Source organism: Balaenoptera musculus, chromosome 15 (assembly GCF_009873245.2).
Source record: "Balaenoptera musculus isolate JJ_BM4_2016_0621 chromosome 15, mBalMus1.pri.v3, whole genome shotgun sequence".
NCBI classification, from domain to species: Eukaryota; Metazoa; Chordata; class Mammalia; order Artiodactyla; family Balaenopteridae; genus Balaenoptera; species Balaenoptera musculus.
Genome location: NC_045799.1, coordinates 22649500 through 22676119, shown reverse-complemented (window position 1 = coordinate 22676119; position 26620 = coordinate 22649500). Strand labels below are relative to the sequence as shown.

Here is a 26620-nt window from a genome sequence, read left to right as displayed (position 1 = left end):
CCTTCATTCTACAGTGTTTGTATCACGAAGAGGTTCCCTCTCTAAAAACGGCACTTTACCAAAAAAAGTGGGTAGAGATTTCCCTAACAAATATATGGCTTCTGCCTATGCCATCTTTTAATCAAATCACAAGAGTGCAATTTTCATAACAGAATTTCACATTGAAAAAAATGTGGCATTAACGTATTGGTAAAACAAGAAGAAGTAAAGTGTGACCCAAGGAAGTATCATGAGGCAGGGTGTGGTTATCCGTGTGGCTTTTGTTATGGGCTTTCTGGCAAAGAGAAAACCCTTCAACAAGCAGGAGAGATAACTGATAACTGAACTAAAGAAGGCAGGCAAGCACCATCTGCGAGAACCTGATAATCTGTGAAAGAAGGAAGTAGTTAAAGCAGGTCCTTAGAGTGTCAAAGAAGCTCATGCAGATACCTCATTTTGAGGCCCCTTTTTTCTTACATTCATTTTCTTGCCTTTGGATCTAGACAAAATTTGAGGCCCCCCTCTCACTTCTGAAATGAGAGAGTAAAGGTTTTGGAGTAAATGAGACTTGGCTTTGAATCCTGGCTCACTAACTGTGCTTCCATAGGCAAATTATTTAATCTCTCCCAAGCCTCAGTTTCTTCATCTGCAGGGCAGGCCTCAGAAGACTGATGTGAAGATTAAATGAGAACATGTAAAGGGCTTAGAATACAGTCATGGTATTGTGATGGGCTAATGCTTTCCTCTTGGGGGTCAGAGGACCTTTCAACTTACCCTTTTAATCTTTATTTGTCCAATAGGCTGAGTCTCACCCACAAACTTGTAGAGGTTACGGCATTCAATTTTCTTTAAAATCGCTCGTGCAGCATCCAATTTGGGATCAGCAGAGTATAAAATCTCCAGAAAAATGTTATCTGCCAATTTGATGAAATTTCAGTTACATTAAAATGAAAAACCAAGATTTTAAAAGACTCATACATTGCTGTATGACTCATACATCGTCTGAAATGATTTCAAGCAGTTTACAAACGTAGGTACACAATGATTATAACAATGTGAAAAAAAATTTCTAAGCCTGAAGTGAAAAAACCTTTGTAAAAGTGTTGCAGTCAATGTCTCAGATTTGCTTCAAGGTAATCTAATGAGTGGGAAAGGGGAGAGCTGAGACAAGACTGCACTGGAGTTGATGACTTGAGACTGGGTTTTAGGTACAAAGGTGTATTAATTTAGGTGTATTAATTTATTGTTATGTTGGTTTTTAAAAAATATTTATTTATTTATTTTTATTTATTTGGCTGTGCCAGGTCTTAGTTGCAGCATGCAAGCTCTTAGTTGCAGCATGCAGGATCTAGTTCCCTGACCAGGGATGGAACCCAGGCCCCTGGCACTGGGAGCTCGGAGTCTTAACCACTGGACCACCAGGGAAGTCCCTATATTATGTTTTTTTAAAGAGAATGATACTTAAGGATTACAAAATTATGTCTGAGATCTGCTTCAAAATGGCCCAGGGTCTGATGGGGTGAGGGATGAAGCAAAGTTGTCATGCGTTGATAATTGCTGCAGCTAAGTGATGAGGCTAAGTGATGTAAATTTCCTTAATAAAAAGTTTTTAAGGGAATTCCCTGGCAGTCCAGTGGTTAGGACTCCGTGCTTTCACGGCCAGGGCCTGGGGTCGATCCCTGGTCGGGGAACTAAGATCCCGCAAGCCTCGTGGTACGGCCAAAAAAAAGAAAAAAAAAGTTTTTAAAAGTTTCATTCCCTGATGATAGAAGGTAGTTTATTTTCTGTCTTTCTTTTTCTTCCAACTTTTTATTTTGGAAATTTCAAAATAAAATACGCTTCACTGAAATTTATCCACTGTTAACATTTTCCCACATATGCAAACACTCTCTCCGTGTGTGTGCACACATAAATTTTTGAGGAAACATTTGAAAATTACAGACATCAATACCTTTCACTCCTAAATACTTCAGCATGTACCTCCCAAGAACAAGAACGTCCCCCAACATAACCACAATCATGCCAAGAAACTTAATACTGATATAAAAATATCTGACATACAATCTATATTTGAATTTGCTTAATTGTTCCAATAATGCAATTTACGAATTTTTGTTGCTGTTTAGAGAAACCAATCAAGTATTATGGATGACATTAGTTGTTGTGTTTTATAGTCTCCTCCCATCTAGAACTAGGATAATTCCCCTGACTTCTTTCATTATGTTGACATTTTAGAAAAGTTCAGGCAGTCATTATGTAAAATGTCCCAGACTTTGAACTTGTTCGACTGCTTCTTCACCATTAGATTCAAGGAAAACACTGTTGTCGAGAACACTGTATAAGTGTTACAACATCTAAGAACACTATATAAGAGCTTGGCTCAGTGCATCACATCACAAGTCACATAACGAGCTTTGTTATATTTACGGGTTATGTTAAGTTCCAACAGTTGGTTAAAGCAATAACCACCACCCCGCCCCGAATTTCTCTGTTATAAATGTATCTTTCCCTTTGTAATTAACAATCTGCAGGGTAATATTTTGAGAGAGACTGACTATCCCAATAAGTTGTCAACCAATGGTTTAGCATTCATTGATAATCCTTGATTGAAGCAATCACCACATTTTGCAAAGTGAGTTTTATTAAAATGCCTTTTCTTGGCAAAATAAAATATTAGTAGTCTATGTCATTCATGTCACCCACATGTATATGTACCAATCCATGGTTAACACATTCCTCACCTTCTCAGTGATGCTGTCTACAAACCCATCTCTCCATCTTTAGTTTTCATGATCTCTTTACACATTATGCGCACAGTTTGAAAAACAGAACAATTTTATTTTAACATAAACAAGACCAGGGGTGGGATGAACTGGGAGATTGGGATTGACGTATATACACTAATACGTATAAAACAGATAACTAACGAGAACCTGCTGTACAGCACAGGGAATTCCACTTTGTTGTACAGTAGAAACTAACAACATTGTAAAACAACTACCCCAATAAAAAACAACAGCAACAACAACAATAACAAAAACAAGACCACGCTTTTCTTATCCATGCTTTTACCTACCCTATTCCCAGGTGAATTAAAGAGATGCTTTTCCCCATGACAGAATCTCACTTCCTGAAGGCCTGTCTAATCCCTGAGGTTCATCTCAAAAGGCACCTGATTGTGAAACCTTCCCTAATTCTTCCAAACCAGAGATGTAATTCCTCTTTGAACCCCATGGAACTCAACTGATACTCTTCTTATGCCTTTCATCTTATTCTACCAGGTACAGGTTTTGGGGTGGACTTATATTTTCATTTCTGTTGGCTAAATGGGTAAAAGAAGGATTACTGGATCACAGGATACATATATGTTTAAAAGAAAATGCTCAACTTTTCCCAAGTGGCTGTACCACCTGCATTCCCACCAGCCATGTATGAGAGTTCTATTTGTTCTATGTACATGTTTTCAGAAGAGTCATGTACAAAAGTAAACTGCTTGTCTATTAAATTTAATGACTAAAATATCACTAAAATAGTGTAAACAACATTCAACTTGGGAGTCAGAAGACTTGGTTTGAGTTCAGCTTTGCCATTTTTTAGGATAAGCTACTTTCCCTCATTTGGCCTGTTTCCTCATTTGAGGGGTTTTAAGCGGATGATCTCTAAGGTTCTTTTGAATTTAACATTCTAAGACCTCAATTTAATTAAGGGATTTGGGGGTAGGGTCTTGCAGGGGAAGGGAGGGAAGGGGTAAGGTCCACCTATTGCTTAGGAATATTGCAGGATAAAGACCAAGGTTTAGCATTGGTATTTACTAAATGTATTAGGATTTAGAAAATGGTTACCTAAGACAGTGGTCATAACATTTGCAATGCTTAAGATAGCTACATCCAGATAAGCTGAAACATCCATCAGAAATAGAAATTTAGGAAGCAGAGAGAACAGATAAAGAAACAGCATATTCATACGATAGACTACTACTCAGCAATAAAAAGGAATGAACTACTAGTACATGCAATCTGGATAAATCTGAAATACATAATGCTGAGTGAAAGAAACCTTATACAGAAGAATACATATGGTATGATTCCATTGCTATAAAAGTCTAGCACAGGCAAATAGTGGTTGCTTCTCAGGGTGAGGGAGGGACAGGAATTGACTGGGACGGGGCATGAGGGAATTTTCTAAGGAGAAGATAAGGTTCTGTGTCCTGCATTTGTTTAGCAAATGTTACACTTAAAATTTCTGCATTTATACAAATTGCATGTAACTTTTACATCAAAAGAAAAAAATCTATAAACAATTAGTGAACTTTAGTTAATCTGTATGCTGAAGGAGTTAGGGTAAAGTATACTGATGTCTGAAATTTATTTTAAAATGTATCAAACTTTAGATAGATTAATAAATGGATAGAGGGATGGTAGGTAATAAATATGTGATAAAGCAAGTCCAGTAAATGCTAGAATTTAGGTGGTGAGTATACAGGTTTTAACTGTAAAATTCTTTCAACACTGCTGTATATTTTCAACACTTACCCCCAAAATGTGAAAAAACATTCTAAAAAATTTGAAAATAAGAAGTGGAGATTTGCGACTGCCCTGGTGGCACAGTGGATAAGACTCCGAGCTCCCAGTGAAGGGGTCCCGGGTTCGATCCCTGGTCAGGGAACTAGATCCCACATGCATGCCGCAAATAAGGAGCCCGCCTGCCACAACTAAGACCTGGTGCAACCAAATAAATAAATAAATAACTAAAAGCAAATTGATTTAAAAAAAGAAGTGGAGATTTTTAAAATAAAGATAAGGTGAGTTGCTTTTGGAAATGCAGCAAAAGTAAGGAAGGCTCTCACATGGTCCTATTCCTTCAAGGTCATGTAGTTAAGGAGAATAAGGATTATATGACTGCTCAGAATCATATGCAAGAAAAGTACAATGATCCCTGTCTCAAATGATGAAAGCTGGAAAGGCTATATGCTTGTTCTCCAATACCCTGGCAGATAAAGCACAAAAATGTAACCTAATTTCTTGTCTGCGATTTTTGACATTGTTATAACATCCAAGTATGTGATCAGTGAACTCATCTCACCGAATGGGGTAAAAACCAGTTTGGGTGTTGTAGAACTTTCATGGTGAGCAAGAGCTATGTATAGTCACGAGCACTTAAGACCTCATTAAAATGTATGATATTTTAATGGTTTGTCAGTTAACCCCAAAGTGTATAAAATGCAGAATTCATTTCTTTTCACCAAAAGATAATTTAAATGTAATATAATGTTACAGGATGAATGGTTGGGACTGGTCTGTGAGGAAAACTGAAGATGATTTTTTTAAAACACAGCATCATTTGCTTCATTATGAGCAAAAGTTAAAGATAAATATCCAGGGAGGTGCCTTCAAGATGGCGGAGGAATAAGATGTGGAGATCACCTTCTTCCCCACAAATACAACAAAACTACATCTACATGTGGAACAACTCCTACAGAACACCTACTGAACGCTGGCAGAGGACCTCAGATTTCCCAAAAGGCAAGAAACTCCCCACATACCTGGCTGTGTGGCTGACAGGGTCTGGTGCTCTGGCTGGGTGTCAGGCCTGAGCCTCTGAGGTGGGAGAGCCAAGTTCAGGGCAGTGGTCCAGCAGAGACCTCCTGGCCCCACGTAATATCAAATGGCAAAACCTCTCCCGGAGATCTCCATCTCAGCGGTAAGACCCAGCTCCACCCAACGACCAGCAAGCTACAGTGATGGACACCCTATGCCAAACAACTAGCAAGACAGGAACACAACCCCACCCATTAGCAGAGAGGCTGCCTAAAATCATAATAAGGTCACAGACACCCCAAAACACACCATCAGATGTGGTCCTGCCCACCAGAAAGACAAGATCCAGCCTCATCCACTAGAACACTGGCACCAGTCCACTTCACCAGGAAGCCTACACAACCCTCTGAACCAACCTTACCCACTGGGAGCAGACAGCAAAAACAACGGGAACTACGAACCTGCAGCCTGTGAAAAGGAGACCGCAAACACAGTAACTTAAGCAAAATGAGAAGACAGAGAAATACACAGCAGATGAAGAAGCAAGGTAAAAACCCACCAGACCAAACAAATGAAGAGGAAATGGGCAGTCTACCTGAAAAAGAATTCAGAGTAATGATAGCACATATGATCCAAAATCTTGGGAACAGAATGGAGAAAATACAAGAAACTTTTAACAAGGACCTAAAAGAACTAAAGAGCAAACAAACAATGATGAACAACACAATAAATGAAATTAAAAATTCTCTAGAAGGAATCAATAGCAGAATAACTGAGGCAGAAGAACGGATGAGTGACCTGGAAGATAAAATAGTTGAAATAACTACCACAGAGCAGAATAAAGAAAAAGGAATGAAAAGAATTAAGGACAATCTCAGAGACCTCTGGGACAACATTAAATGCACCAACATTCAAATTATAGGGGTCCCAGAAGAAGAAGAGAAAAAGAAAGGGACTGAGAAAATATTTGAAGAGATTATAGTTGAAAACTTCCCTAATATGGGTAAGCAAATAGTCAATCAAGTCCAGGAAGCACAGAGAGTCCCATACAGGATAAATCCAAGGAGAAACACTCCAAGACACATATTAATCAAACGATCAAAAATTAAATACAAAGAAAAATATTAAAAGCAGCAAGGGAAAAGCAACAAATAACATACAAGGGAATCCCCATAAGGTTAACAGCTGATCTTTCAGCAGAAACTCTGCAAGTCGGAAGGGAGGCAGGACATATTTAAAGTGATGAAAGGGAAAAACCTACAACCAAGATTACTCTACCCATCGAGGATCTCATTCAGATTTGATGGAGCAATTAAAACCCTTACAGACAAGCAAAAGCTAAGAGAATTCAGCACCACCAAACCAGCTCTACAACAAATGTTAAAGGAACTTCCCTAGGCAGGAAACACAAGAGAAGGAAAAGACCTACAATAACAAACCCAAAACAATTAAGAAAATGGTCATAGGAACATACATATCAATAGCTACTTTAAATGTAAATGGATTAAATGCTCCAACCAAAAGACACAGACTGGCTGAATGGATACAAAAACATAACCCATATATATGTTGTCTACAAGAGACCCACTTCAGACCTACAGACACATACAGACTGAAAGTGAGGGGATGGAAAAAGATATTCCATGCAAATGGAAATCAAAAGAAAGCTGGAGTAGCAATTCTCCCATCAGATAAAATAGACTTTAAAATAAAGATTATCACAAGAGACAAAGAAGAACACTACATAATGATCAAGGGATCAATCCAAGAAGAAGATATAACAATTGTAAATATTTATGCACTCAACACAGGAGCACCTCAATACATAAGGCAAATGCTAACAGCCATAAAAGGGGAAATTGACAGCAACACAATAATAGTAGGGGACTTTAACACCCCACTTTCACCAATAGACAGATCATCCAAAATGAAAATAAATAAGGAAACACAAGCTTTAAATGATACATTAAAAAAGATGGACTTAATTGAAATCTATAGGACATCCCACTCCAAAACAACAGAATACACTTTCTTCTCAAGTGCTCATGGAACATTCTCCAGGATAGATCATATCTTGGGTCACAAATCAAGCCTTGCTAAATTTAAGAAAATTGAAATCGTATCAAGTATCTTTTCCGACCACAACGCTATGAGACTAGATATCAATTACAGGAAAAAATCTGTAAAAATACAAACACATGGAGGCTAAACAATATACTGCTAAATAACCAAGAGATCACTGAAGAAATCAAAGAGGTAATCAAAAAATACCTAGAAACAAATGACAATGAAAACACGATGACCCAAAACCTATGGGATGCAGCAAAAGCAGTTCTAAGAGGAAAGTTTATAGCAATACAAGCCTACCTCAAGAAACAAGAAACACCTCAAATAAACAACCTAACCTTACACCTAAAGTAAGTAGAGAAAGAAGAACAAACAAAACCCAAAGTTAGCAGAAGGAAAGAAATCATAAAGATCAGATCAGAAATAAATGAAATAGAAATGAAGGAAACGGTAGCAAAGATCAATAAAACTAAAAGCTGGTTCTTTCAGAAGATAAACAAAATTGATAAACCATTAGCCAGACTCATCAAGAAAAAAAGGGAGAAGACTCAAATCAATAGAATTAGAAATGAAAAAGGAGAAGTAACAACCGACACTGCAGAAATACAAAGGATCATGAGAGATTATTACAAGCAACTATATGCCAATAAAATGGACAACCTGGAAGAAATGGACAAACTCTTAGAAAAGCACAACCTTCTGAGACTGAACCAGGAAGAAACAGAAAATATAAACAGACCAATCACAAGCACTGAAATTGAAACTGTGATTAAAAATCTTCCAACAAACAAAAGCCCAGGACCAGATGGCTTCACAGGCAAATTCTATCAAACGTTTAGAGAAGAGCTAACACCCATACTTCTCAATCTCTTCCAAAATATAGCAAAGGGAGGAACACTCCCAAACTCATTCTACAAGGCCACTGTCACCCTGATACCAAAACCAGACAAAGATGTCACAAAAAAAGAAAACTACAGGCCAATATCACTGATGAACATAGATGAAAAAATTCTCAACAAAATACTAGCAAACAGAATCCAACAGCACATTAAAAGGATCATACACCATGATCAAGTGGGGTTTATCCCAGGAATGCAAGGATTCTTCAATATATGCAAATCAATCAATGTGATAAACCATATTAACAAATTGAAGGAGAAAAACCATATGATCATCTCAATAGATGCAGAAAAAGCTTTAGACAAAATTCAACACTTATGATAAAAACCCTCCAGAGAGTAGGCATAAAGGGAACTTAACTCAACATAATAAAGGTCATATATGACAAACCCACAGCCAACATCGTTCTCAATGGTGAAAAACTGAAACCATTTTCACCAAGATCAGGAACAAGACAAGGTTGCCCACTCTCACCACTATTATTCAACATAGTTTTGGAAGTTTTAGCCACAGCAATCAGAGAAGAAAAAGAAATAAAAGGAATCCAAATTGGAAAAGAAGAACTAAAACTGTCACTGTTTGCAGATGACATGATACTATACATAGAGAATCCTAAAGATGCTACCAGAAAACTACTAGAGCTAATCAATGAATTTGGTAAAGTAGCAGGATATAAAATTAATGCACAGAAATCTCTTGCATTCCTATACACTAATGATGAAAAATCTGAAAGAGAAATTAAGGAAACGCTCCCATTTACCACTGCAACAAAAAGAATAAAATACCTAGGAATAAACCTACCTAAGGAGACAAAAGACCTGTATGCAGAAAACTATAAGACACTGATGAAAGAAATTAAAGATGATACAAACTGATGGAGAGATATATCATGTTCGTGAATTGGAAGAATCAATATTGTGAAAATGACTATACTACCCAAAGCAATCTACAGATTCAATGCAATCCCTATCAAACTACCAATGGCACTTTTCACAGAACTAGAACAAAAAATTTCACAATTCATATGGAAACACAAAAGACCCCGAATAGCCAAAGCACTCTTGAGAACAAAAAACGGAGCTGGAGGAATCAGGCTCCCTGACTTCAGACTATACTACAAAGCTACAGTAATGAAGACAGTATGGTACTGGCACAAAAACAGAAATATAGATCAGTGTAACAGGATAGAAAGCCCAGAGATAAACCCACGCACATATGGTCACCTTATCTTTGATAAAGGAGGCAAGAATATACAATGGAGAAAAGACAGCCTCTTCAATAAGTGGTGCTGGGGAAACTGGACAGCTACATGTAAAAGAATGAAATTAGAACACTCCCTAACACCATACACAAAAATAAACTCAAAATGGATTAAAGACCTAAATGTAAGGCCAGACACTATAAAACTCTTAGAGGAAAACATAGGCAGAACACTCCATGATATAAATGACAGCAAGATCCTTTCTGACCCACCTCCCAGAGTAATGGAAATAAAAACAAAAATAAACAAATGGGACCTAATGAAATTTAAAAGCTTTTGCATAGCAAAGGAAACTATAAACAAGACGAAAAGACAACCCTCAGAATGGGAGAAGATATTTGCAAACGAATCAATGGACAAAGGATTAATCTCCAAAATATATAAACAGCTCATGCAGCTGAATATTAAAAAAACAAACAACCCAATCCAAAAATGGGCAGAAGACCTAAATAGACATTTCTCCAAAGAAGATATACAGATTGTCAACAAACACATGAAATGACACTCAACATCACTAATCATTAGAGACATGTAAATCAAAACTACAATGAGATATCACCTCACACCAGTCAGAATGGTCATCATCAAAAAATCTACAAACAATAAATGCTGGAGAGGGTGTGGAGAAAAGGGAACCCTCTTGCACTGTTGGTGGGAATGTAAATTGATACAGCCACTATGGAGAACAGTATGGAGGTTCCTAAAAAACTAAAAATAGAACTACCATATGACCCAGCAATCCCACTACTGGGCATATACCCTGAGAAAACCATAATTCAAAAAGAGTCATGTACCACAATGTTCACTGCAGCTCTATTTACCATAGCCAGGACATGGAAGCAAACTAAGTGTCCATTGACAGATGAATGGATAAAGAAGATATGGCACATATATACAATGGAATATTACTCAGCCGTCAAAGAAACAAAATTGAGTTATTTGTAGTGAGGTGGATGGACCGAGAGTCTGTCATACAGAGTGAAGTAAATCAGAAAGAGAAAAACAAATACTGTATGCTAACACATATATATGGGATCTTAAAAAAAAAAAAAAAGGGTCTGAAGAACCTAGGGGCAGGACAGGAATAAAGACGCAGACATAGAGAATGTACTTGAGGACACAGGGAGGGGGAAGGGTAAGCTGGGACAAAGTGAGAGAGTGGCATGGACTTATATACACTACCAAATGTAAAATAGATAGCTAGTGGGAAGCAGCCACATAGCACAGGGAGATCAGCTCGGTGCTTTGTGACCACCTAGAGGGGTGGGATAGGGAGGGTGGGAGGGAGATGCAAGAGGGAGGAGATATGGGGACATATGTATATGTATAGCTGATTCACTTTGTTATACAGAAGAAACTAACACACCATTGTAAAGCAATTATACTCCAATAAAGATGTTAAAATAAATAAATAAAGAAATAAATAAATATCCACAGCTTGCTCACATTGTCTTATAATCTCTTCCTCCATTCCTATCCACACAACAATGGGAGACTAGTATACCTGCTATGATGTTATTAAAACAAAACACAGAAACAATTTAGATACATTATCCCCTATAAGTAACTTTGTCATCAATCCAACCCAGATTAATTAACAAGCAAAAAGCAAACTCACTTGTCACATTATAAACTGTAAGTACTGATGTACAGTGTTCTCAGTGTACACAGATATTTGATACAGGGAATCACCATTTCACTTCTAATCTTTGGTTTAGCTATGATTGGAAAATGACTAAAAATTTACAAGTGTAATGGGGACTCTCTATGTTATATGTATATAAAATAAAATCTAGCAGAGATGGAGCAGGAAGTTGATCTTGGTTGTGTCTGAGGCCACTCAGTTTCTGTTGTTCTTGCTTGGTTCAGAACCTCCAGCCTTTCCACTGATTCTGTCATGTTGTTTTTAGTTAAGCAGAGACAGTTTTAGGATTTGCAACTAAGAACTCTGACTGGTACACGCTTTTTGGTTTACCTCTTTTGCTTTACTGATCTTTATTTCTCAGTCTACACTCTCCCACATTAAAGAATCAGCTGCAACCCCTCACCTCTCTTCCTTCACACCCTAAGCCGCAGAGTTTGTTTCTGCTGACGTGAGGGGAAATGTTTCTCACATCCTGTGTTTTGCAACAAAGATCATGTTAAAAGGGTAAGTCAAAAAAAAAAAAAAAAAAAGGCAAGTCAGCTTTTTGATACTGGTATGGTATTAGTCCAGCTGTATTATAAGTTAAATAATAATTAATATTGAGTACTTACGTGCCAAGTACTATTCTAGGTGCTATATGCCTCATTGAAGCATCACAACAAAACTATATGCTAGGTGTCATTACTCCCATTTTAGATGAGGAAACTAAGGTTCAGAGAGGTTAAATAACTTTATCAAGGTTACCCTGTTAGTACAAAGCAGAGATAAAACTCAAATCCAATAGTATACAATCACTTTAGAAGCTAAATACATTGGAATGTTTGGAAAATAACTCATCTGCAATCCAGGGAAAGCTTATACTTTATCTGAGATGGACCACCTATGTTACCTTCTAGTCCTTACCTGTCAGCTTAGTGAAGGCTTCCATGTCATCAATTGCTGTAGAAATGTGATACTTTTTTCCTTCAGAACCTGTTATCTCTATGTAAGGGTCTGCTTTGAGGAAGGCATCTGTAATCCTAAAGATCATTTTATAAACATTTATGTTTATGAGAAAATTTGAATATTTGCTTTATGCCTTGCTTAAAGTTAAGGAAATCTTTCTACTTTAGGGAAATAAAATCTTGAGACACAATGTTCTAAAGACAACTGCTTCTCAGACTTACAGATATAGAGAACAAACTAGTGGTTATCAGTGGGGAGAGGGAAGTGGGGAGGGGCAATATAGGGGTAGGGGATTAAGAGGTATAAACTATTAGGTATAAAATAAGCTACAAGGATATATTGTACAATGAGGAATACAGCTAATATTTTATAATAGCTATAAATGGAATACAACCTTTAAAAGTTGTGAATCACTATATTGTACACCTGCAACTTATAATTTTTTAAAAAGCCAGAAAAAAAACACAACTGCTTCTCAATCATGCTAAATAAATCCATGGTGATTTGTGAACTACTACATTTACTGTGTTCCAGGCATTATAACAGAGCTTTAAATACATCATCTTATTTAATCTTTCCAACTATAAGATAGGTGTAATCAGCCTCAATTTTACAGATGTAGAAATTAAGGAATTTTCATTTAATCAAGTTAGGAAGAAGCGGTACCAGGCTTTGTACCTACATCTCTCCGATTCTCCACATTAAAAACAAAGAAAACAACAAAATCTCTTACCAAAGTGACAACCATACAAATAGGAGAAAGAATTCTAACTAGTGTGCTCATGAGAAAAGATGAGGAAAAAAGGAGAAAAGAAGGTAAATTTTCTCAACACAAATGTTAAACATGAACATGAAAGGCTTAAAATAAATCAATTTAAAACTATTTTAGAGACATGGAATTAACTTGACTCACACCCAACTTTTGGTAATTCCTCATGGGGTCTTTGAGTCACACAGAGACCTGGCTGTACTTTTCTGCTTTGGTTCTGACTGGATCGGGGAGAAGAGGTGAAATTCCTGTAGGTTTTACTATTTGCTACTAATTTTGATAATTGACAGGGTAAGGAGAGACATTAATCTTAATCTTTAAAATTCATTTTTATCATTAATTTCAGAATATCAATTATCCATGTCCCACCTCTCACCTCCATGACTAATATCTGGTACCTAAGTGACTACCTGTGCAGAGGTCTAAGCCATCCCAGCGTGGCCTCCTTCCTGCCTAGCCTAAACCCCATCTTCTGCTCGAATCTATCCTCTTTACCCACTTTCCTCCTCACCTCTAACGAAGTTCACTTTATGCTAGTTTTTGTTTTATTTGTTTAAGGGAACCATTTTAGGTTTGTTCACTTAAAATTCACTTGAATTTACCTAGAAATCTCAACTTGACCCAAGTATGATACTCTAGCAAAGCATCATGGAAAATTTTATAGGGAAATAACAATCGAATTTCTTACATTGTATCAATGATGTTGCCAACTTTGTGTTGATAAGCTCTGCGATGCAAAGAGTTGCGTGTGTGGAACATGTCATACAGGTTTCCAACCTCCTGCAGAAGAATGTGGAACAATGTAGGATCAGATTAGGTTCCCTTGTTAGCAGACAAGTATATAAGTCAAGGAAAAGGGATGGTGGCATAAAAGAAGACTAGGCACAGGGGCTACTTCATTAAAACCCCTGAGCCCACTAAGAAAGAGCAAGGCAGATTCATAAAACTACTAATTTGCAACTTTTGTTCTTAGTAAACCAAAATCTACTGAGTGTTTTAACTCAGTGACACATTCTGTTTTAGGCATCTTAAATATATTCTTTAAATTTCCCAATACCTCTAGAAATTAGGTATTATTATTCTTATAGTCTTCATTCTCAAAAGAAAGACCTTCTATAGTATAATACTGTAATATTCTTTAGTTACATGATTCTAACCTAGCAGGGGACCTAATGATTTTAGGATTTTAACTACCATGAAACACGTAATATAGTGATTAAGGATAATACTCAAGCCAAACTTCCTGGATTGAAATTCCAGTTCTGCCATTAATTGTATGTCTTCTCTGTGCTTCAACTTGCTCATCTGTTAAATGGGATAATAACAGTATCTATTCCATAGGGTGGATGAGGATTGAGTTAATCCCTCTAAAGCACTTACAACAGTGCCTAGAACAACATTCAAAAAATGTCTATCGTAATTTTATTATTATTTAACAATGCAGTAGAAGTGAAAAGAGTCTTAAGATACTTCCAAATGCTAAGCATGAAGTAAAGAGATTGATAATTTACCAGGTAGTGATTTTTCCAAATTAGTTAAAGGTTATTTCTAGATTTCACACTGGGAACTATACCTTCCTCGTTGTTCTCTGACATAGCTTACCTTTTCTCTAGTACAAATGTGCTTCCTATCATCTACCTCACAGACACGGGCAAACTTAATAAAGCGCTTGTAATCAAAATTATTTTGAATTCCAAGATGATGGCAGTCCCTAGAAAGATTCCAAAGCAGAGAAATGAAATAGTTCAACAAAGGAAACTGTACCTTAAATATCAAAACTAAATTTATACAAGAATTTTATTTTGTTTATTTAAATAAAAATTGTATATATTTAAAGTATATAAGGATTTTAACCAACTTTTCTGAAGTGTTCAATGCATACCTGGCAAAATAATCCCATTTGTCCACATCAATGCCATTTCTTTTATTGGCCACTATCTCATAAAGGAAGCTTTTTTCTTTAGGACGTCCTTTATACAGCCACTGCAAGACAAGAAAACCCACTGAAAGTTTTAGGATAGGAGCCAAATCTATTTGTAAGCAAAGCAAAGCAACTGTATTACTCTGAAAAGTATAAACAGATATTTGAACGGGAAGGTTAGGTAAGTGAGAAGGTTCTACTCATTCCTTCTTCCATTTAATTCCTAAATTAGTAGAAAAGGGAAAAGAAATGCTAAAGTGTGATACCCTGTTAATACTAAACCTTGTGCCTTCGGAAGGATCCTAACTCTGTTACACTTCCCATAACCAACAAGCTTTCTTGTTTTCTTCGTTTAAAATTTTTTTAAAAATATAAGATCTAATTATGAACTAGTAAGAATGTTCCTTATATTCTAATGCTTAAATTCAGGCATGAAAATAGTATTGTCTTTCAAAGTAGCCACACATCTAGTCTAAATGATATGCACCATTCAAAGAATTTTTGGAACTCTGTTTTTTGTTTGTTTGGGTTTTTTTTGGCGGCGCTGTGTGGCGCTGTGTGGCCCGTGGGATCCTAGTTCCCCAACCAGGGACAGAACCCGGGCCCTCAGCAGTGAAAGCGTCACAGTCCTAACCACTGGACTGCCAGGGAATTCCCAGGAGCTCTGTTTTTTGGAAATAGTATATTTGCTATAAAATCCACCTCTTTATCTTATGCCTTACAAGTAGCTTTGTATATTTTAAGGAAAAAAACTTTAAAAACCACAAAGGGAAATTCTTTTTTCTAAGCAAAATAAAAAGAAAAAAGATCAAAAAGGAAACAAAACATATTTCCCTCTGAACTAATTCAACTTTTTTCTAGGTCTTCACATATCTAAATATTTCAAATATGCTAATTTTAATGAATAAACAAGACACATACTTTTACATTTTCCAAACTAAGTTACTTTAGGCTTCTATATAAAATACTGCATACATATTCATTTTAATTTGGGGGATAGCTTCTGAAGAACTCAGTTAAGAGCTGGAAGAACTATATAAGTCTTTTATTTTTTGCATTAAACAGTAGAAATGTATCACATATTTTATCATTTAGTCTCTCTAAAATAGCCAAATGTCACCTCTTCAAATAGATCTGAAGGAATCAAGCAGAGAGACTAGATGAAAGGAACCAGTCAGTTCAAATTAAGTTGTACACAAACTTACCTTCGAAGAATCTTTGACGGGTGATTCAGGTGGTCCTGTAATTTGTTCCTTGATAAACCAAATATCTTCTTCAGGGATGAGACCATAGTGTTCCATGACATCTCTGAGTCCGTTAGAATTAACTAGGTGCTCAAACATCATAACTGAGCCCTGTTCATGCTGGGAAAAGTCAGCACAGTATGGTCTGTTGTAGACTCTAGTCCATCAGAGACCCCTGATTATTTAAAATTACTCTTGGCTCCAAGTAATTCAGAGATAAGGTTCTAATGCATGTTAATTATCAAGTTTTCAACTACAATCTTACAGATATTTTAAAAAATCTGTCAAATTTGTCTATATTGGGACTCCCCTGGTAGTCCAGTGGTTAAGAATCCTCCTTCCAGTGCAGGGGATGCAGGTTCTATCCGCGGTCAGGGAACTAAGATCCCACATGCTGTGGGGCAACTAAGCCTGCGCGCTCTAGAGCCTGCGTGCCACAACTGGAGAGCCCGCGAGCTGCAATGAAGAGCCTGTGCACTGCAATGAAAGATCCCACATGCTGCAACGAAGACCCAATGCAGCCAAATAAATAAATAAATACCAGATGGGACTGGAAAAAAAAAACTGTCTGTATTTTACCAGTCTATAAACCTTTACAAACCAGGTTCATCATTATTACATAAATATATTTAATGAGATATAATCATTTATAATACATAAGTATTGTACAGTACAACTGAATATTACCAGATCATAAAGATAGAAATAGCTTTTTTTTTTTTTTCTGAGATGTACCACGTGCAGAATCTTAGTTCCCGGACCAGGGATTGAACCCAGGCCCCAGCAGTGAAAGAGCTGAGTCCTAACCACTGGACCGCCAGGGAATTCCCAATAGAATACCATTTTAATGAATATCACTATAAAATTTAGTTGTATTGTTTCCATCTACTGATGAAAAGGGGTAATTCCAAACTTGCCAGTAAAAACAAAAATGTCTCAGAGCCCTGAAGTCAAGATCTGGGCTGGAATCTCAAATTAGACTCATTTTACTCATCTGTCTCTGCTTGCTCATTTATAATCATTATAAAGATCAAATGGCCCCCTGGAGGGAGACATCTGCCCTATCACAGGTCTTAGCAAAAACAAACTCAAGAAACATGAAAACAAAACCCTGAATGGTCCTATATCTATTTTTTAATTGAATCAAGATACATATTAATTACATAGAGGAAAAACAGTAAGTTTATGAAATTTGGCAGCCATTGCCTTAATCAGGTGATTGAAGTTAATATTACCAGTAATGGCTTAAAAAGACCTTATGTGCCTCTGATGGGATACACTAAGGTCACAACGTGGCATTCTGCCAAAAACAGATAGTCTGACAGTATGAGGAAACCGAAAACCGAAACTCAAAGTGAGGGGCAATCCACAAAATAATCTACCTGTATACTTCAAAAAATGACAAGGTCATGAGAGATAAAGACGGAAGAATTGTTGCAGATCAAAAGAAACTAAAGAGGGGCTTCCCTGGTGGCGCAGTGGTTGAGAATCTGCCTACCAATGCAGGGGACACGGGTTCGAGCCCTGGTCTGGGAAGATCCCACATGTCGCGGAGCAACTAGGCCCGTGAGCCACAACTACTGAGCCTGCACGTCTGGAGCTTGTGCTCCGCAACGAGAGAGGCCGCGATAGTGAGAGGCCCACGCACCGCGATGAAGAGTGGCCCCCGCTTGCCACAACTAGAGAAGGCCCTCGCACAGAAACGAAGACCCAACACAGCCATAAATAAATAAATAAATAACTTAAAAAAAAAAAAAAAAAAGAAACTAAAGAGAAATGGCAACTAAGAGTAATGTATGATGAATCAGGACCAAAAATGGTTTTCTTTCCCCTTTTCTATATGGACAGTTGTTGAAATTTGATAGAAGGTCTGTAAATTAGATAATAGTACTGTATCAATAATAATTTCCTGATTTTAATAAATGTACTGAGGTTATGTAAGAGAATGTTCTTGTTTTTAGGAAATACCCACTGAAGCTTTAGGAATAAAGGGGCATGCCTACAACATACTTTCAAATGGTTCAGAAAAAAATTTATACATACAGAAAAATTCAAGTTCCACAAAGATAGCACAGACAATAATAACTAAAATTATAAGCAACTTAGAAGTAAATATAATAAAAGATGTATAAAACCTTTATGGAGAAAATTACAACATTTATAATAGAAGAGCAAAAGGCCAAAGATACCTAATAAAAGAAACAGCTGTCCTACCAGCTATCAAGACTTATTATAAAGAAGTAACAATTATGAAAAGTGTGGAATGGAACAGAATCCAGAAAGATTCATCATTACGGAAAGTTAAAAAAATGTTGGGGTTGGTATCACAGAATCAGTGGGGACAGTGGTAGAGCGTTTGACTGCAGATCATTGGGGAAATTCAATAAACAATTATCCATATTAAAAAAGAAATCAGATTTCTACCACGCATATGCAGAGAAATAAATTCCCATGAGGTAAGGACTTACACGTTAAAGGCAAAATATTTAAAGAAAAAGACTTGGGAATGGCTGAGTAGATCCTATTTAAATCGACCTTGTTGAAAACAACTATTAACTCTGGACAACTTCCTGAAGGTATTGGATTACGACCAAAAGCAGGCAGATGTTAGAGGGAAATAAACACTTGGAAGAGGAAGGCAGTGGGCAATATTCCAGTTCTTTTATGGCTTTTAGCCTGAGGGAGGCCCTAAGGCTGCAGAACTGGAGAGAAACTATCCATCTTACCAGGTTGAAGAACCAGAATACTTCATCAAAATTTAAAATTTTTGTTTCTCAAAAGCCACCTTCATTAAAGAAATGAATTGGTAAGTCAGAGACTGGGGTGGGGACGGGGACTATATTCACAATACATGTATCTGACTATATATATAATTACTCAAATGGATAACTAAAAGGCAAACATTCAATTTTTTAAATGGGTAAATGGAAAAACTCTTCACAAAAGATGATTTACCAATGACAAAGTACAGGAAATGGTACTCAACATACCACAGAGGATACCAAAAAAAAAAAAAAAAATCCTATAAGAAACCATTTCACACTCATTAGAAAGAATAATTTAAAAAACTAAATGTTGGTGAGGCTATGGAACAACAGGCACTCTCATACTGCTGGCAGAGTGTAAAATGGGAAATGTCTGGTAGTTGCTTTATAAAGTTAAGTATCCATCTACTTGATGACCCAGCAATTCTACTCCTAGGTAAGGAGAAATGAACCTAAGACAAATGAAAACATTTTCCATAAAAATCGTGTACAGTAACATGCATAGCATCCTTATTCGTAACAGCCAAAACACTGAAAACAACCCAAATTCTACAAAAGGAGAAAAAATAAACAAATCGTAACTTATTCTTACAATGGAATACTACCTCAGCAATGAGCAGGGACCGACAACTGATGCATGACACACCGACGAATCTCAAAATCATTACGTTGAGTGAATAAGAGCAAGATACAAAAGAGTACCTATTATAGGATTCTACTCTTATCAATTCTAAGACAGGCAAAACTAATCTGTTTATAAAAATCAGAAGGTGATGGTGGGAGGGAGATGTAGGAACTGACTGAAAAGGGTCACAAAGGAATTTTCCAGGAAGATGAAAATATTCTATATCTCAACTTGGGTAGTGGCTACATGGATGTATACATTTGTCAAAACTCACTGAACTGTACACTTAAGATCTGTACAACATATCGTATATGAATTACCTTTAAAGAGAGAGAGAAAAAATAGTGGTTGACGTGTAAGAAGTGTTCAATATGTATTAATACCTTTTTCTACTCCAAATATAGTGTGGCCAAAAATAGGAGTTGACCTAACTTCTCAAAAATTGATTCCAAAAATACGGGTCAGTCACCTGCAAATCTGTAAGTATAAAATGAACTTAGCTGGTATTAGTTACTTCATGGTCATACAAAATGAGTCAAAGCCAGAGTCAGCCTTTTATTTTTTATTTTATACTAGTATGATAGAGTAGAAAGAGCATTAAATTAGCAGCTAGGAAACCTGGTTTTCTAGTGCTGGCTTTATCATTTAACAACTTTGTGATTTTTGGTGCATCAATACACCTCTATGAGTTTCAAGTTTCTTTATACTTACAAAAATGGAGATAATGATTTCCTCCTTAGAGATTACTGTGAGGATCAAATGAAAGCATTATATATAAACACTCTGAAAAACTGTAAAAGGAAGAATACTTTAACACAGCAGTCACTGCTTAGTCTTTATTTTATTGACTATTAAATATGTGAATACATACCGTCCATTTCACATCTGGGCGAGCAAGTGGAATAAATCTTCCATCGAACATATGAGAAAATGGCCCATGACCTTAAAAACAAAAGCAGCCTTAGAACAAGAAAAATGTTTGTAAATTGGTAAAAAGTAAATCTTTTTAGTTAAAACTTGAATATCAATAGAAATTAATAATCTATAAATACATCACAAAAAGGAACAAATCCTTCCTTCCTATTTTCCAAAACAAGAGAACAGGAAGCAGAACAATACAGGAAAGTAAGCTCTCCATTGAGGGGTCTCTGAGTCACCAGAGTTTACATAAATCTGATGAAAGGACAGTTTTGTGTAACTAAAGGAATGTTAATGACAAAAACTTTTGGCTTCTTCAGATTATATATTGTTAGTGTTAGAACAGTAGTTTTAAGACAATCCACTAGGGTTAGGAAGAAAATATTAGAACTTTATTACTCTCAACCTTTAAAAACATCTATTTTTATGTAAATTTTATAATGTACGTAATTTACTTTATAATAAATATACACATATCAGGGTTTATCTTGGGTTTTTACTGATGATATGGGCAATCAAAGGTGGAGATCACTACTTTATCTTATTCATAAGTGATCTTAACATTCCACAACATCTAGTAATATGAAACTTTGCTGAGGCACAACTCTGGAATTATCAGAATTTCTGAAGGAGTTACAGTTGGCCCTCTGCATCCGCAGATTCAATCAACCTCGGACAAAAAAATATTCAGAAAAAAAAATTCCAGAAAGTTCCAAAAAGCAAAACTTGAATTTGCCAAGCTTGCTGGCAACTATTTACATATAGTTTACATTGTATTGGTATTATAAGTAATCTAGAATTGATTTAAAGTACATGGGAGGATGTGTGTGGGTTATATGCAAATTTTATATAAGGGGCTTGAGCATTCAGGATTTTTGGGGGTTTTTTTTTTGTACCCACAGGGGGTCCTGGAACAAATCCCCTACCCTCTTCCCTGACAGATGGGAGAGGGAGCCTACCTGGACCAGCCCTGGGCCTTTTTGCATGTTGCAGTCTGTACACAAAGGCTTGTTACTACAGAGCTCAGACTCCTAGGAACTGGCAGAAGTTTCCCAATGATTCCCTCTCAAAATACCAAAAATCTGTTAAATTTGTGATCTAGGGCTGATACTGGTCCTACTGAAATCTCCAAGGGGACATGCTGAAGAGAGTGCCCTATGCCTTTAAGTATCTGGCTACTGAAACCTCCCTTTCCCTGCACTGAGGGCACACGCAAACTCTTAGGATCCTCCAACAGGTAGGAATAAATTACAAGGATAGGGGAAAAAACTCCTGTGATAAAAGAGAACAGTCTTTTTTCTCTTTCTTTGACCATGGAAAGGGATGATATTCTTCTACTTGGATTTAAGTGGCCCAAGACCTCACATGAGCCAGGGAAGAAAAGGAGTTCTCTAAATCTGTTGTTAATCTGTTAGAGCAGATTATGTATTCTAGGTGTGAGAAGAACAGATTTGACAAATTATCTAAAGGAAAATGGCAATTTTATTTCGACCAAGATAAAGGAAAAATCAAATTCACATCATCCAACACACAGTAGTCAGAAAAAAATCACTATCAGAAAGTCCTTTCATATAACCTGCAACAAAGATGTTTAACATGGGAAATTCACTGAAAGACTACAAAAAAAAAATAGCAATGCTTTGGGCTTATGAACCATTCTAGAAAGAAGCAATGGCACATTTAATGTTAACTGAAGAATTAAAACACAACTTTCATATTCTCCTAGTTAGTTGGATTTTTTAATTTCAAAGAGAGGTACCATGTGGTTTTACATTAGAACTCTGGCTCTTTGAACTGCTTACCGAGATCATGACAAAGACCAGCGATCTGAACACAGAGCATATCTCGTTCACTTATCTGCAGCTCTGGTTGTTTTTCACTCAGTTCACGAACTAGACGTCCTGCTAGATACCCTACGCTGCAGAGCGGAAAAAACAAAACAAAAATGAAAGAGTTACTCTTCTGTTTGAAAGATGAGCGACTGTTAAGATTTGTATTTGTCCTTGATAAATCCTTAAGGAGGCTGTGAATTAGACTTTGGGTGAAGGAGCCTTCCCAGCAGTTTGAGTGTAAAAAGCCCTCTTTTTCCCTTTTTGTTTCAGAGTCTACCTGATTGAGCTAGCTAATTAGGCTCAGTCTCAGGTCATTGTGGGCTGTATTACATTTCTGATTTGTAGAGATTTGCAAGACAAAGACAGTTGCTTTTAATTCCCCAAAGAACTGCTCTGCTGCCTAAATGATTTTAAAAGATTGATTTGCCCAACTACATTTTCTTTAATTTGATTATTATTAGCTTCTGAATATTAGCCCCTAGTTTTACATTATATTGTGTGGGTTCAGGTAACCTTACTGGGTTTTTTGTTTTTTGTATATTTAAATTAATATTTTCTGAGGGGCAGATTTACATACCCTGTCTTATAATACCAGGCAGGGGAAGCATTCCTCAGTGAGACATAATGACTACACACAATATAGTGAGGCAAAAGAGATATAAACATCTTATATTAAGCCCACTTAAATATACCTACTTTTATAAACTGTCATCTCAATTCAATCAACTCTTACACCTTTAACTTTAGCCTCCATTAGGACCCCATCAACAAGCTGTGGTCTTACAAGGAGTCCTAGAAAGTTTCCTTTTTATTCTCTGGCTATTTTATCTATTTTTGTATAAAGGCTCTGGGGTCTCCAGGGAGGGGTTGAGCCAAGGGACACAGGCCTTTTTAAAAAATCTTTAACTTGATTAATTGGCCTGTTGCCCCAAACAACTGTTCAACTGTTGATCACGTATCTCAGTGTAATTTTCTTCCAGCCTTTTAAATATGTGTGTGTGTTTGTGTGTGTGTGCATGTGCGTGTGTATTACACTGGGGTAAATAGAATGGACTTCCTCGGGGCCCTTAATGTTGGGGACCAATAAGATGTCCCCTTGGCTCATCCAACCTTACATAGTGTTGTATAAAAACCTTTGTTTTAATCTCATTACCATCCATTTTATTTATCCAATTTCTTAATAACCATCTAAAGATTTTTATCCTGCTGGGACAAGTCCCTTTAAAATTTCCACCTTCTTGGGAAGAAGTCTCTTAACTTTCCCCTCAGCTTTTTTTCCCTATTAACCAACCCAATTAACATTAATTAACCTAATGTTTTTATTAGCATCTGTAAGGCCCATTGAGGGTAACCCTAGAGACTACAAATAAGGCTTCCCAAACTGGTTTATTTTTGTCTTTTCTACACTAAGGGAGTTCTGAAATTGGGTCATTTGTAGAGACGGGGATGGATCTAGAGACTGTCATACAGAGTGAAGTAAGTCAGAAAGAGAAAAACAAATACCGTATGCTAACACATATATGTGGAACCTAGAAAAATGGTACAGATGAACCGGTTTGCAGGGCAGAAATTGAGACACAGATGTAGAGAACAAACTTACGGTCACCAAGGGGGGAAAGTGGCGGGGGTGGGGTGGGGGTGGTGGTGTGATGAATTGGGCATTTGGGGTTGACATGTATACACTGAAGTGTATAAAATTGATGACTAATAAGGACCTGCTGTATAAAAAAATAAAATAAAATTCAAAAAAAAAATAATTGGCTAAAGTCAGTGTCAAGATAAATTCAACACCTATGTTAAGTCCACAAAATCAAGAAGAGATAAAAAAACAAAAAACAAAATACTGAGTATAGTTCCCTGTGCTATACAGTAGGTCCTTGTTGGGTATCTATTTTATATATAGCATTGTTGAACTAGATAATATGGTTTCTATTCTTAATGGAATATGTGGTGAATTTACAACAAAAGGTAACATTTAAATTAATGCAATTAAACCCACAACTTATGACAAAAAAAAAGTATCAAATCATGTTGTACACCTTAAACATACACAATGTTATGTGTCAATTATATAACGATAAAGCTGGGGGAAAATAAAATATTCAAATTTTTTAAAAGTTAAGAAAAAAAAACTAAAAATGCTAAAAAATGATAAATAAATAAACTAAGGGAGTTCTTAGGTTAGCCGTTTTATATATACTACCATCTAATTTGTTTTTTTATAGGTAAAAATAAAACAGCTGTTTGTAATGAGAGCTCTCTAAAAAATTTACCAATTTACCAAGTTTCTCCAATTTTAAGGATTCACTGCCTGGTCATTGATGAATAGTATCTTAATAGTGACTCAAACCAAGAAAATGCAAGAGGCGTCCCCACAAGAGAGTGCAAAGGATGCAGCCTTCATAAGATCTAGAAATTTCCTCCCCCAAACAGCCCAAGAGAGTAAAGTCCTTCGTTGTACAGGTGGTTGCAATGAAGGTTGAGATGACAAAGGCCCCTTATGGGCTGGGACCCCTTATGACAAATTTTCCTGAGAGTTGACACAGCCAGACAAAAAGATTGCTCAGAATTCCAGTCTATTGACTGGTTGCCAAATGTACACCATATGTGTACCTCCTGGGTAGCAGAGACCAAGCTCTCAGAACACAGGAGAAAAAAAAAAAAGCCTAAGAAGATCAGGTAGAACATTTACATCTCTAAGACACAGGTAGAGAAATGCAAGTTCTCCCAGTAGGGCTTTTGTTTCTTTAAGTTCAGAATTTTGAAAAGATGTTTTATTAAGTTGGGTTTTTCTAGCTGCATATGAAAAAGCAATTAATTTTGGAATGTCAAAAGAACCGCAGTTTGGCCATTTTTAGGATGAGCTTTAATTCCCAATTAAGCAAGTACTTGCAAGTACAAATTCTGTACGTACATAATAAAAATTTCCCAGTGTCTGTCAATTGGGGCAACCCATCAGCGTTTTTTAACTGAGCAAAATCTTCCCAGTGTCTTTCAAGTGAGGATAACCCACTCTGTCATTCAACTGACCAAAATCTTCCTAATGTCTTTCAACTGAAGATAACCCAGGTACCACCTCTTTTTGAAACTAAGTTCAAGGAAAACCTACTCCTCCAGTGAGAAGTTTAATACCACCAAATAAAACTTAGGATCATAAGCGAATAACATGAGATCCAAGATCCAGGAGACACTCATCCAAATTCATCTGGACTCACTGAGGAGACAGACGGGCACAAGAGGCCTCTGCTAGTACCAAGGCTCCAGATCCTCGTAAAGTTCAGGCAAAGGAGAAAAGTTTGCTCTGGATCCCTTCGTGGTCACTGAAACTGTCAACTGAAGAAAAACACTACCTAAAAGTTGCAAGTTATGTTTTATTCAGAGATCTTACTGAGGACTCTAGCCCGGGAAACAGTCTCAGGCAGCACTGAGGCATTGTTCCAAAGAGGTAAGGGAGGAACCAGGCTATATAGGAGTTTCTGGTGGGAAAAAAAAAAAAACAAAAAAAACATTTAGTCCAACATCAAAAGACTACTGCTAATGACAAAAACCAGTCACCTCAAGTTAATAATTTTTAGCATTTTCCTATGTATGGGAAGATGCAAGAGTCTGGGGTCATTGAAATTATTCCTTAGATATTCATCTGATCTTCTAGGGCCAGGATGCTGCTTTTCTCCACCCTGAATTCCCCTCTGGGTGCAGCACTGGGGGTCAGCTGCAGTGGCTTGATGGCTTGACGGCAGGCGATATTTGTTGTTTACTAGAATGACAGGTAACATTTTTTTTGTCCACATTTGTGATTAGCAGTAATCTTTTTACACTTGACCACATGTTTTTCCCAGCAAAAAAGTTCGCATATATACTGGCTCCTCCCTTACCTCTCTGGAGCAGTTCCTCAGAGCTATCTGAGAACTCCCGGGCTATAGTACTCAGTAAGGTCCCCAAATAAAACTTAATTCCTAACTTTCACATCATGCATTTTTCTTTCAGTTAACACTCAAGAACTTCAATATGTTTTTCAAATGTTCTAATATACCTCGAGGGCAACGTAACAGAATAGTCTGTTTCAGAACTAGGCAGAAACACACAGATTCCCCAAAGCAGGACCTCTTGACTCAGAATCACTTATCATTAGGGAAATGCAAAATCAAATCACAGTGAGACACCACCTCACACCCATTAGGAGGAGTTTTTTGGGGTTTTTTTTGGCTGCTC

General features: G+C 36.8%; 1 protein-coding gene across 3 annotated transcripts in view; it reads right to left on the bottom strand.

Annotated features, from left to right (window-relative positions):
• SAMHD1 (SAM and HD domain containing deoxynucleoside triphosphate triphosphohydrolase 1) overlaps positions 1-26620 on the bottom strand; it is a 63621-nt gene that overhangs the window by 12762 nt on the left and 24239 nt on the right. For all 3 annotated transcript variants that reach the window (XM_036824770.1, XM_036824772.1, XM_036824771.1), the window contains exons 5-12: positions 22379-22494; positions 20530-20600; positions 16230-16388; positions 14986-15086; positions 14706-14814; positions 13792-13883; positions 12293-12408; positions 754-893 (exon numbers count right to left, since the gene is read on the bottom strand). In XM_036824770.1, the coding sequence (XP_036680665.1) occupies positions 754-893; positions 12293-12408; positions 13792-13883; positions 14706-14814; positions 14986-15086; positions 16230-16388; positions 20530-20600; positions 22379-22494 (904 nt within the window). The remainder of the gene's footprint in view (positions 1-753; positions 894-12292; positions 12409-13791; positions 13884-14705; positions 14815-14985; positions 15087-16229; positions 16389-20529; positions 20601-22378; positions 22495-26620) is intronic.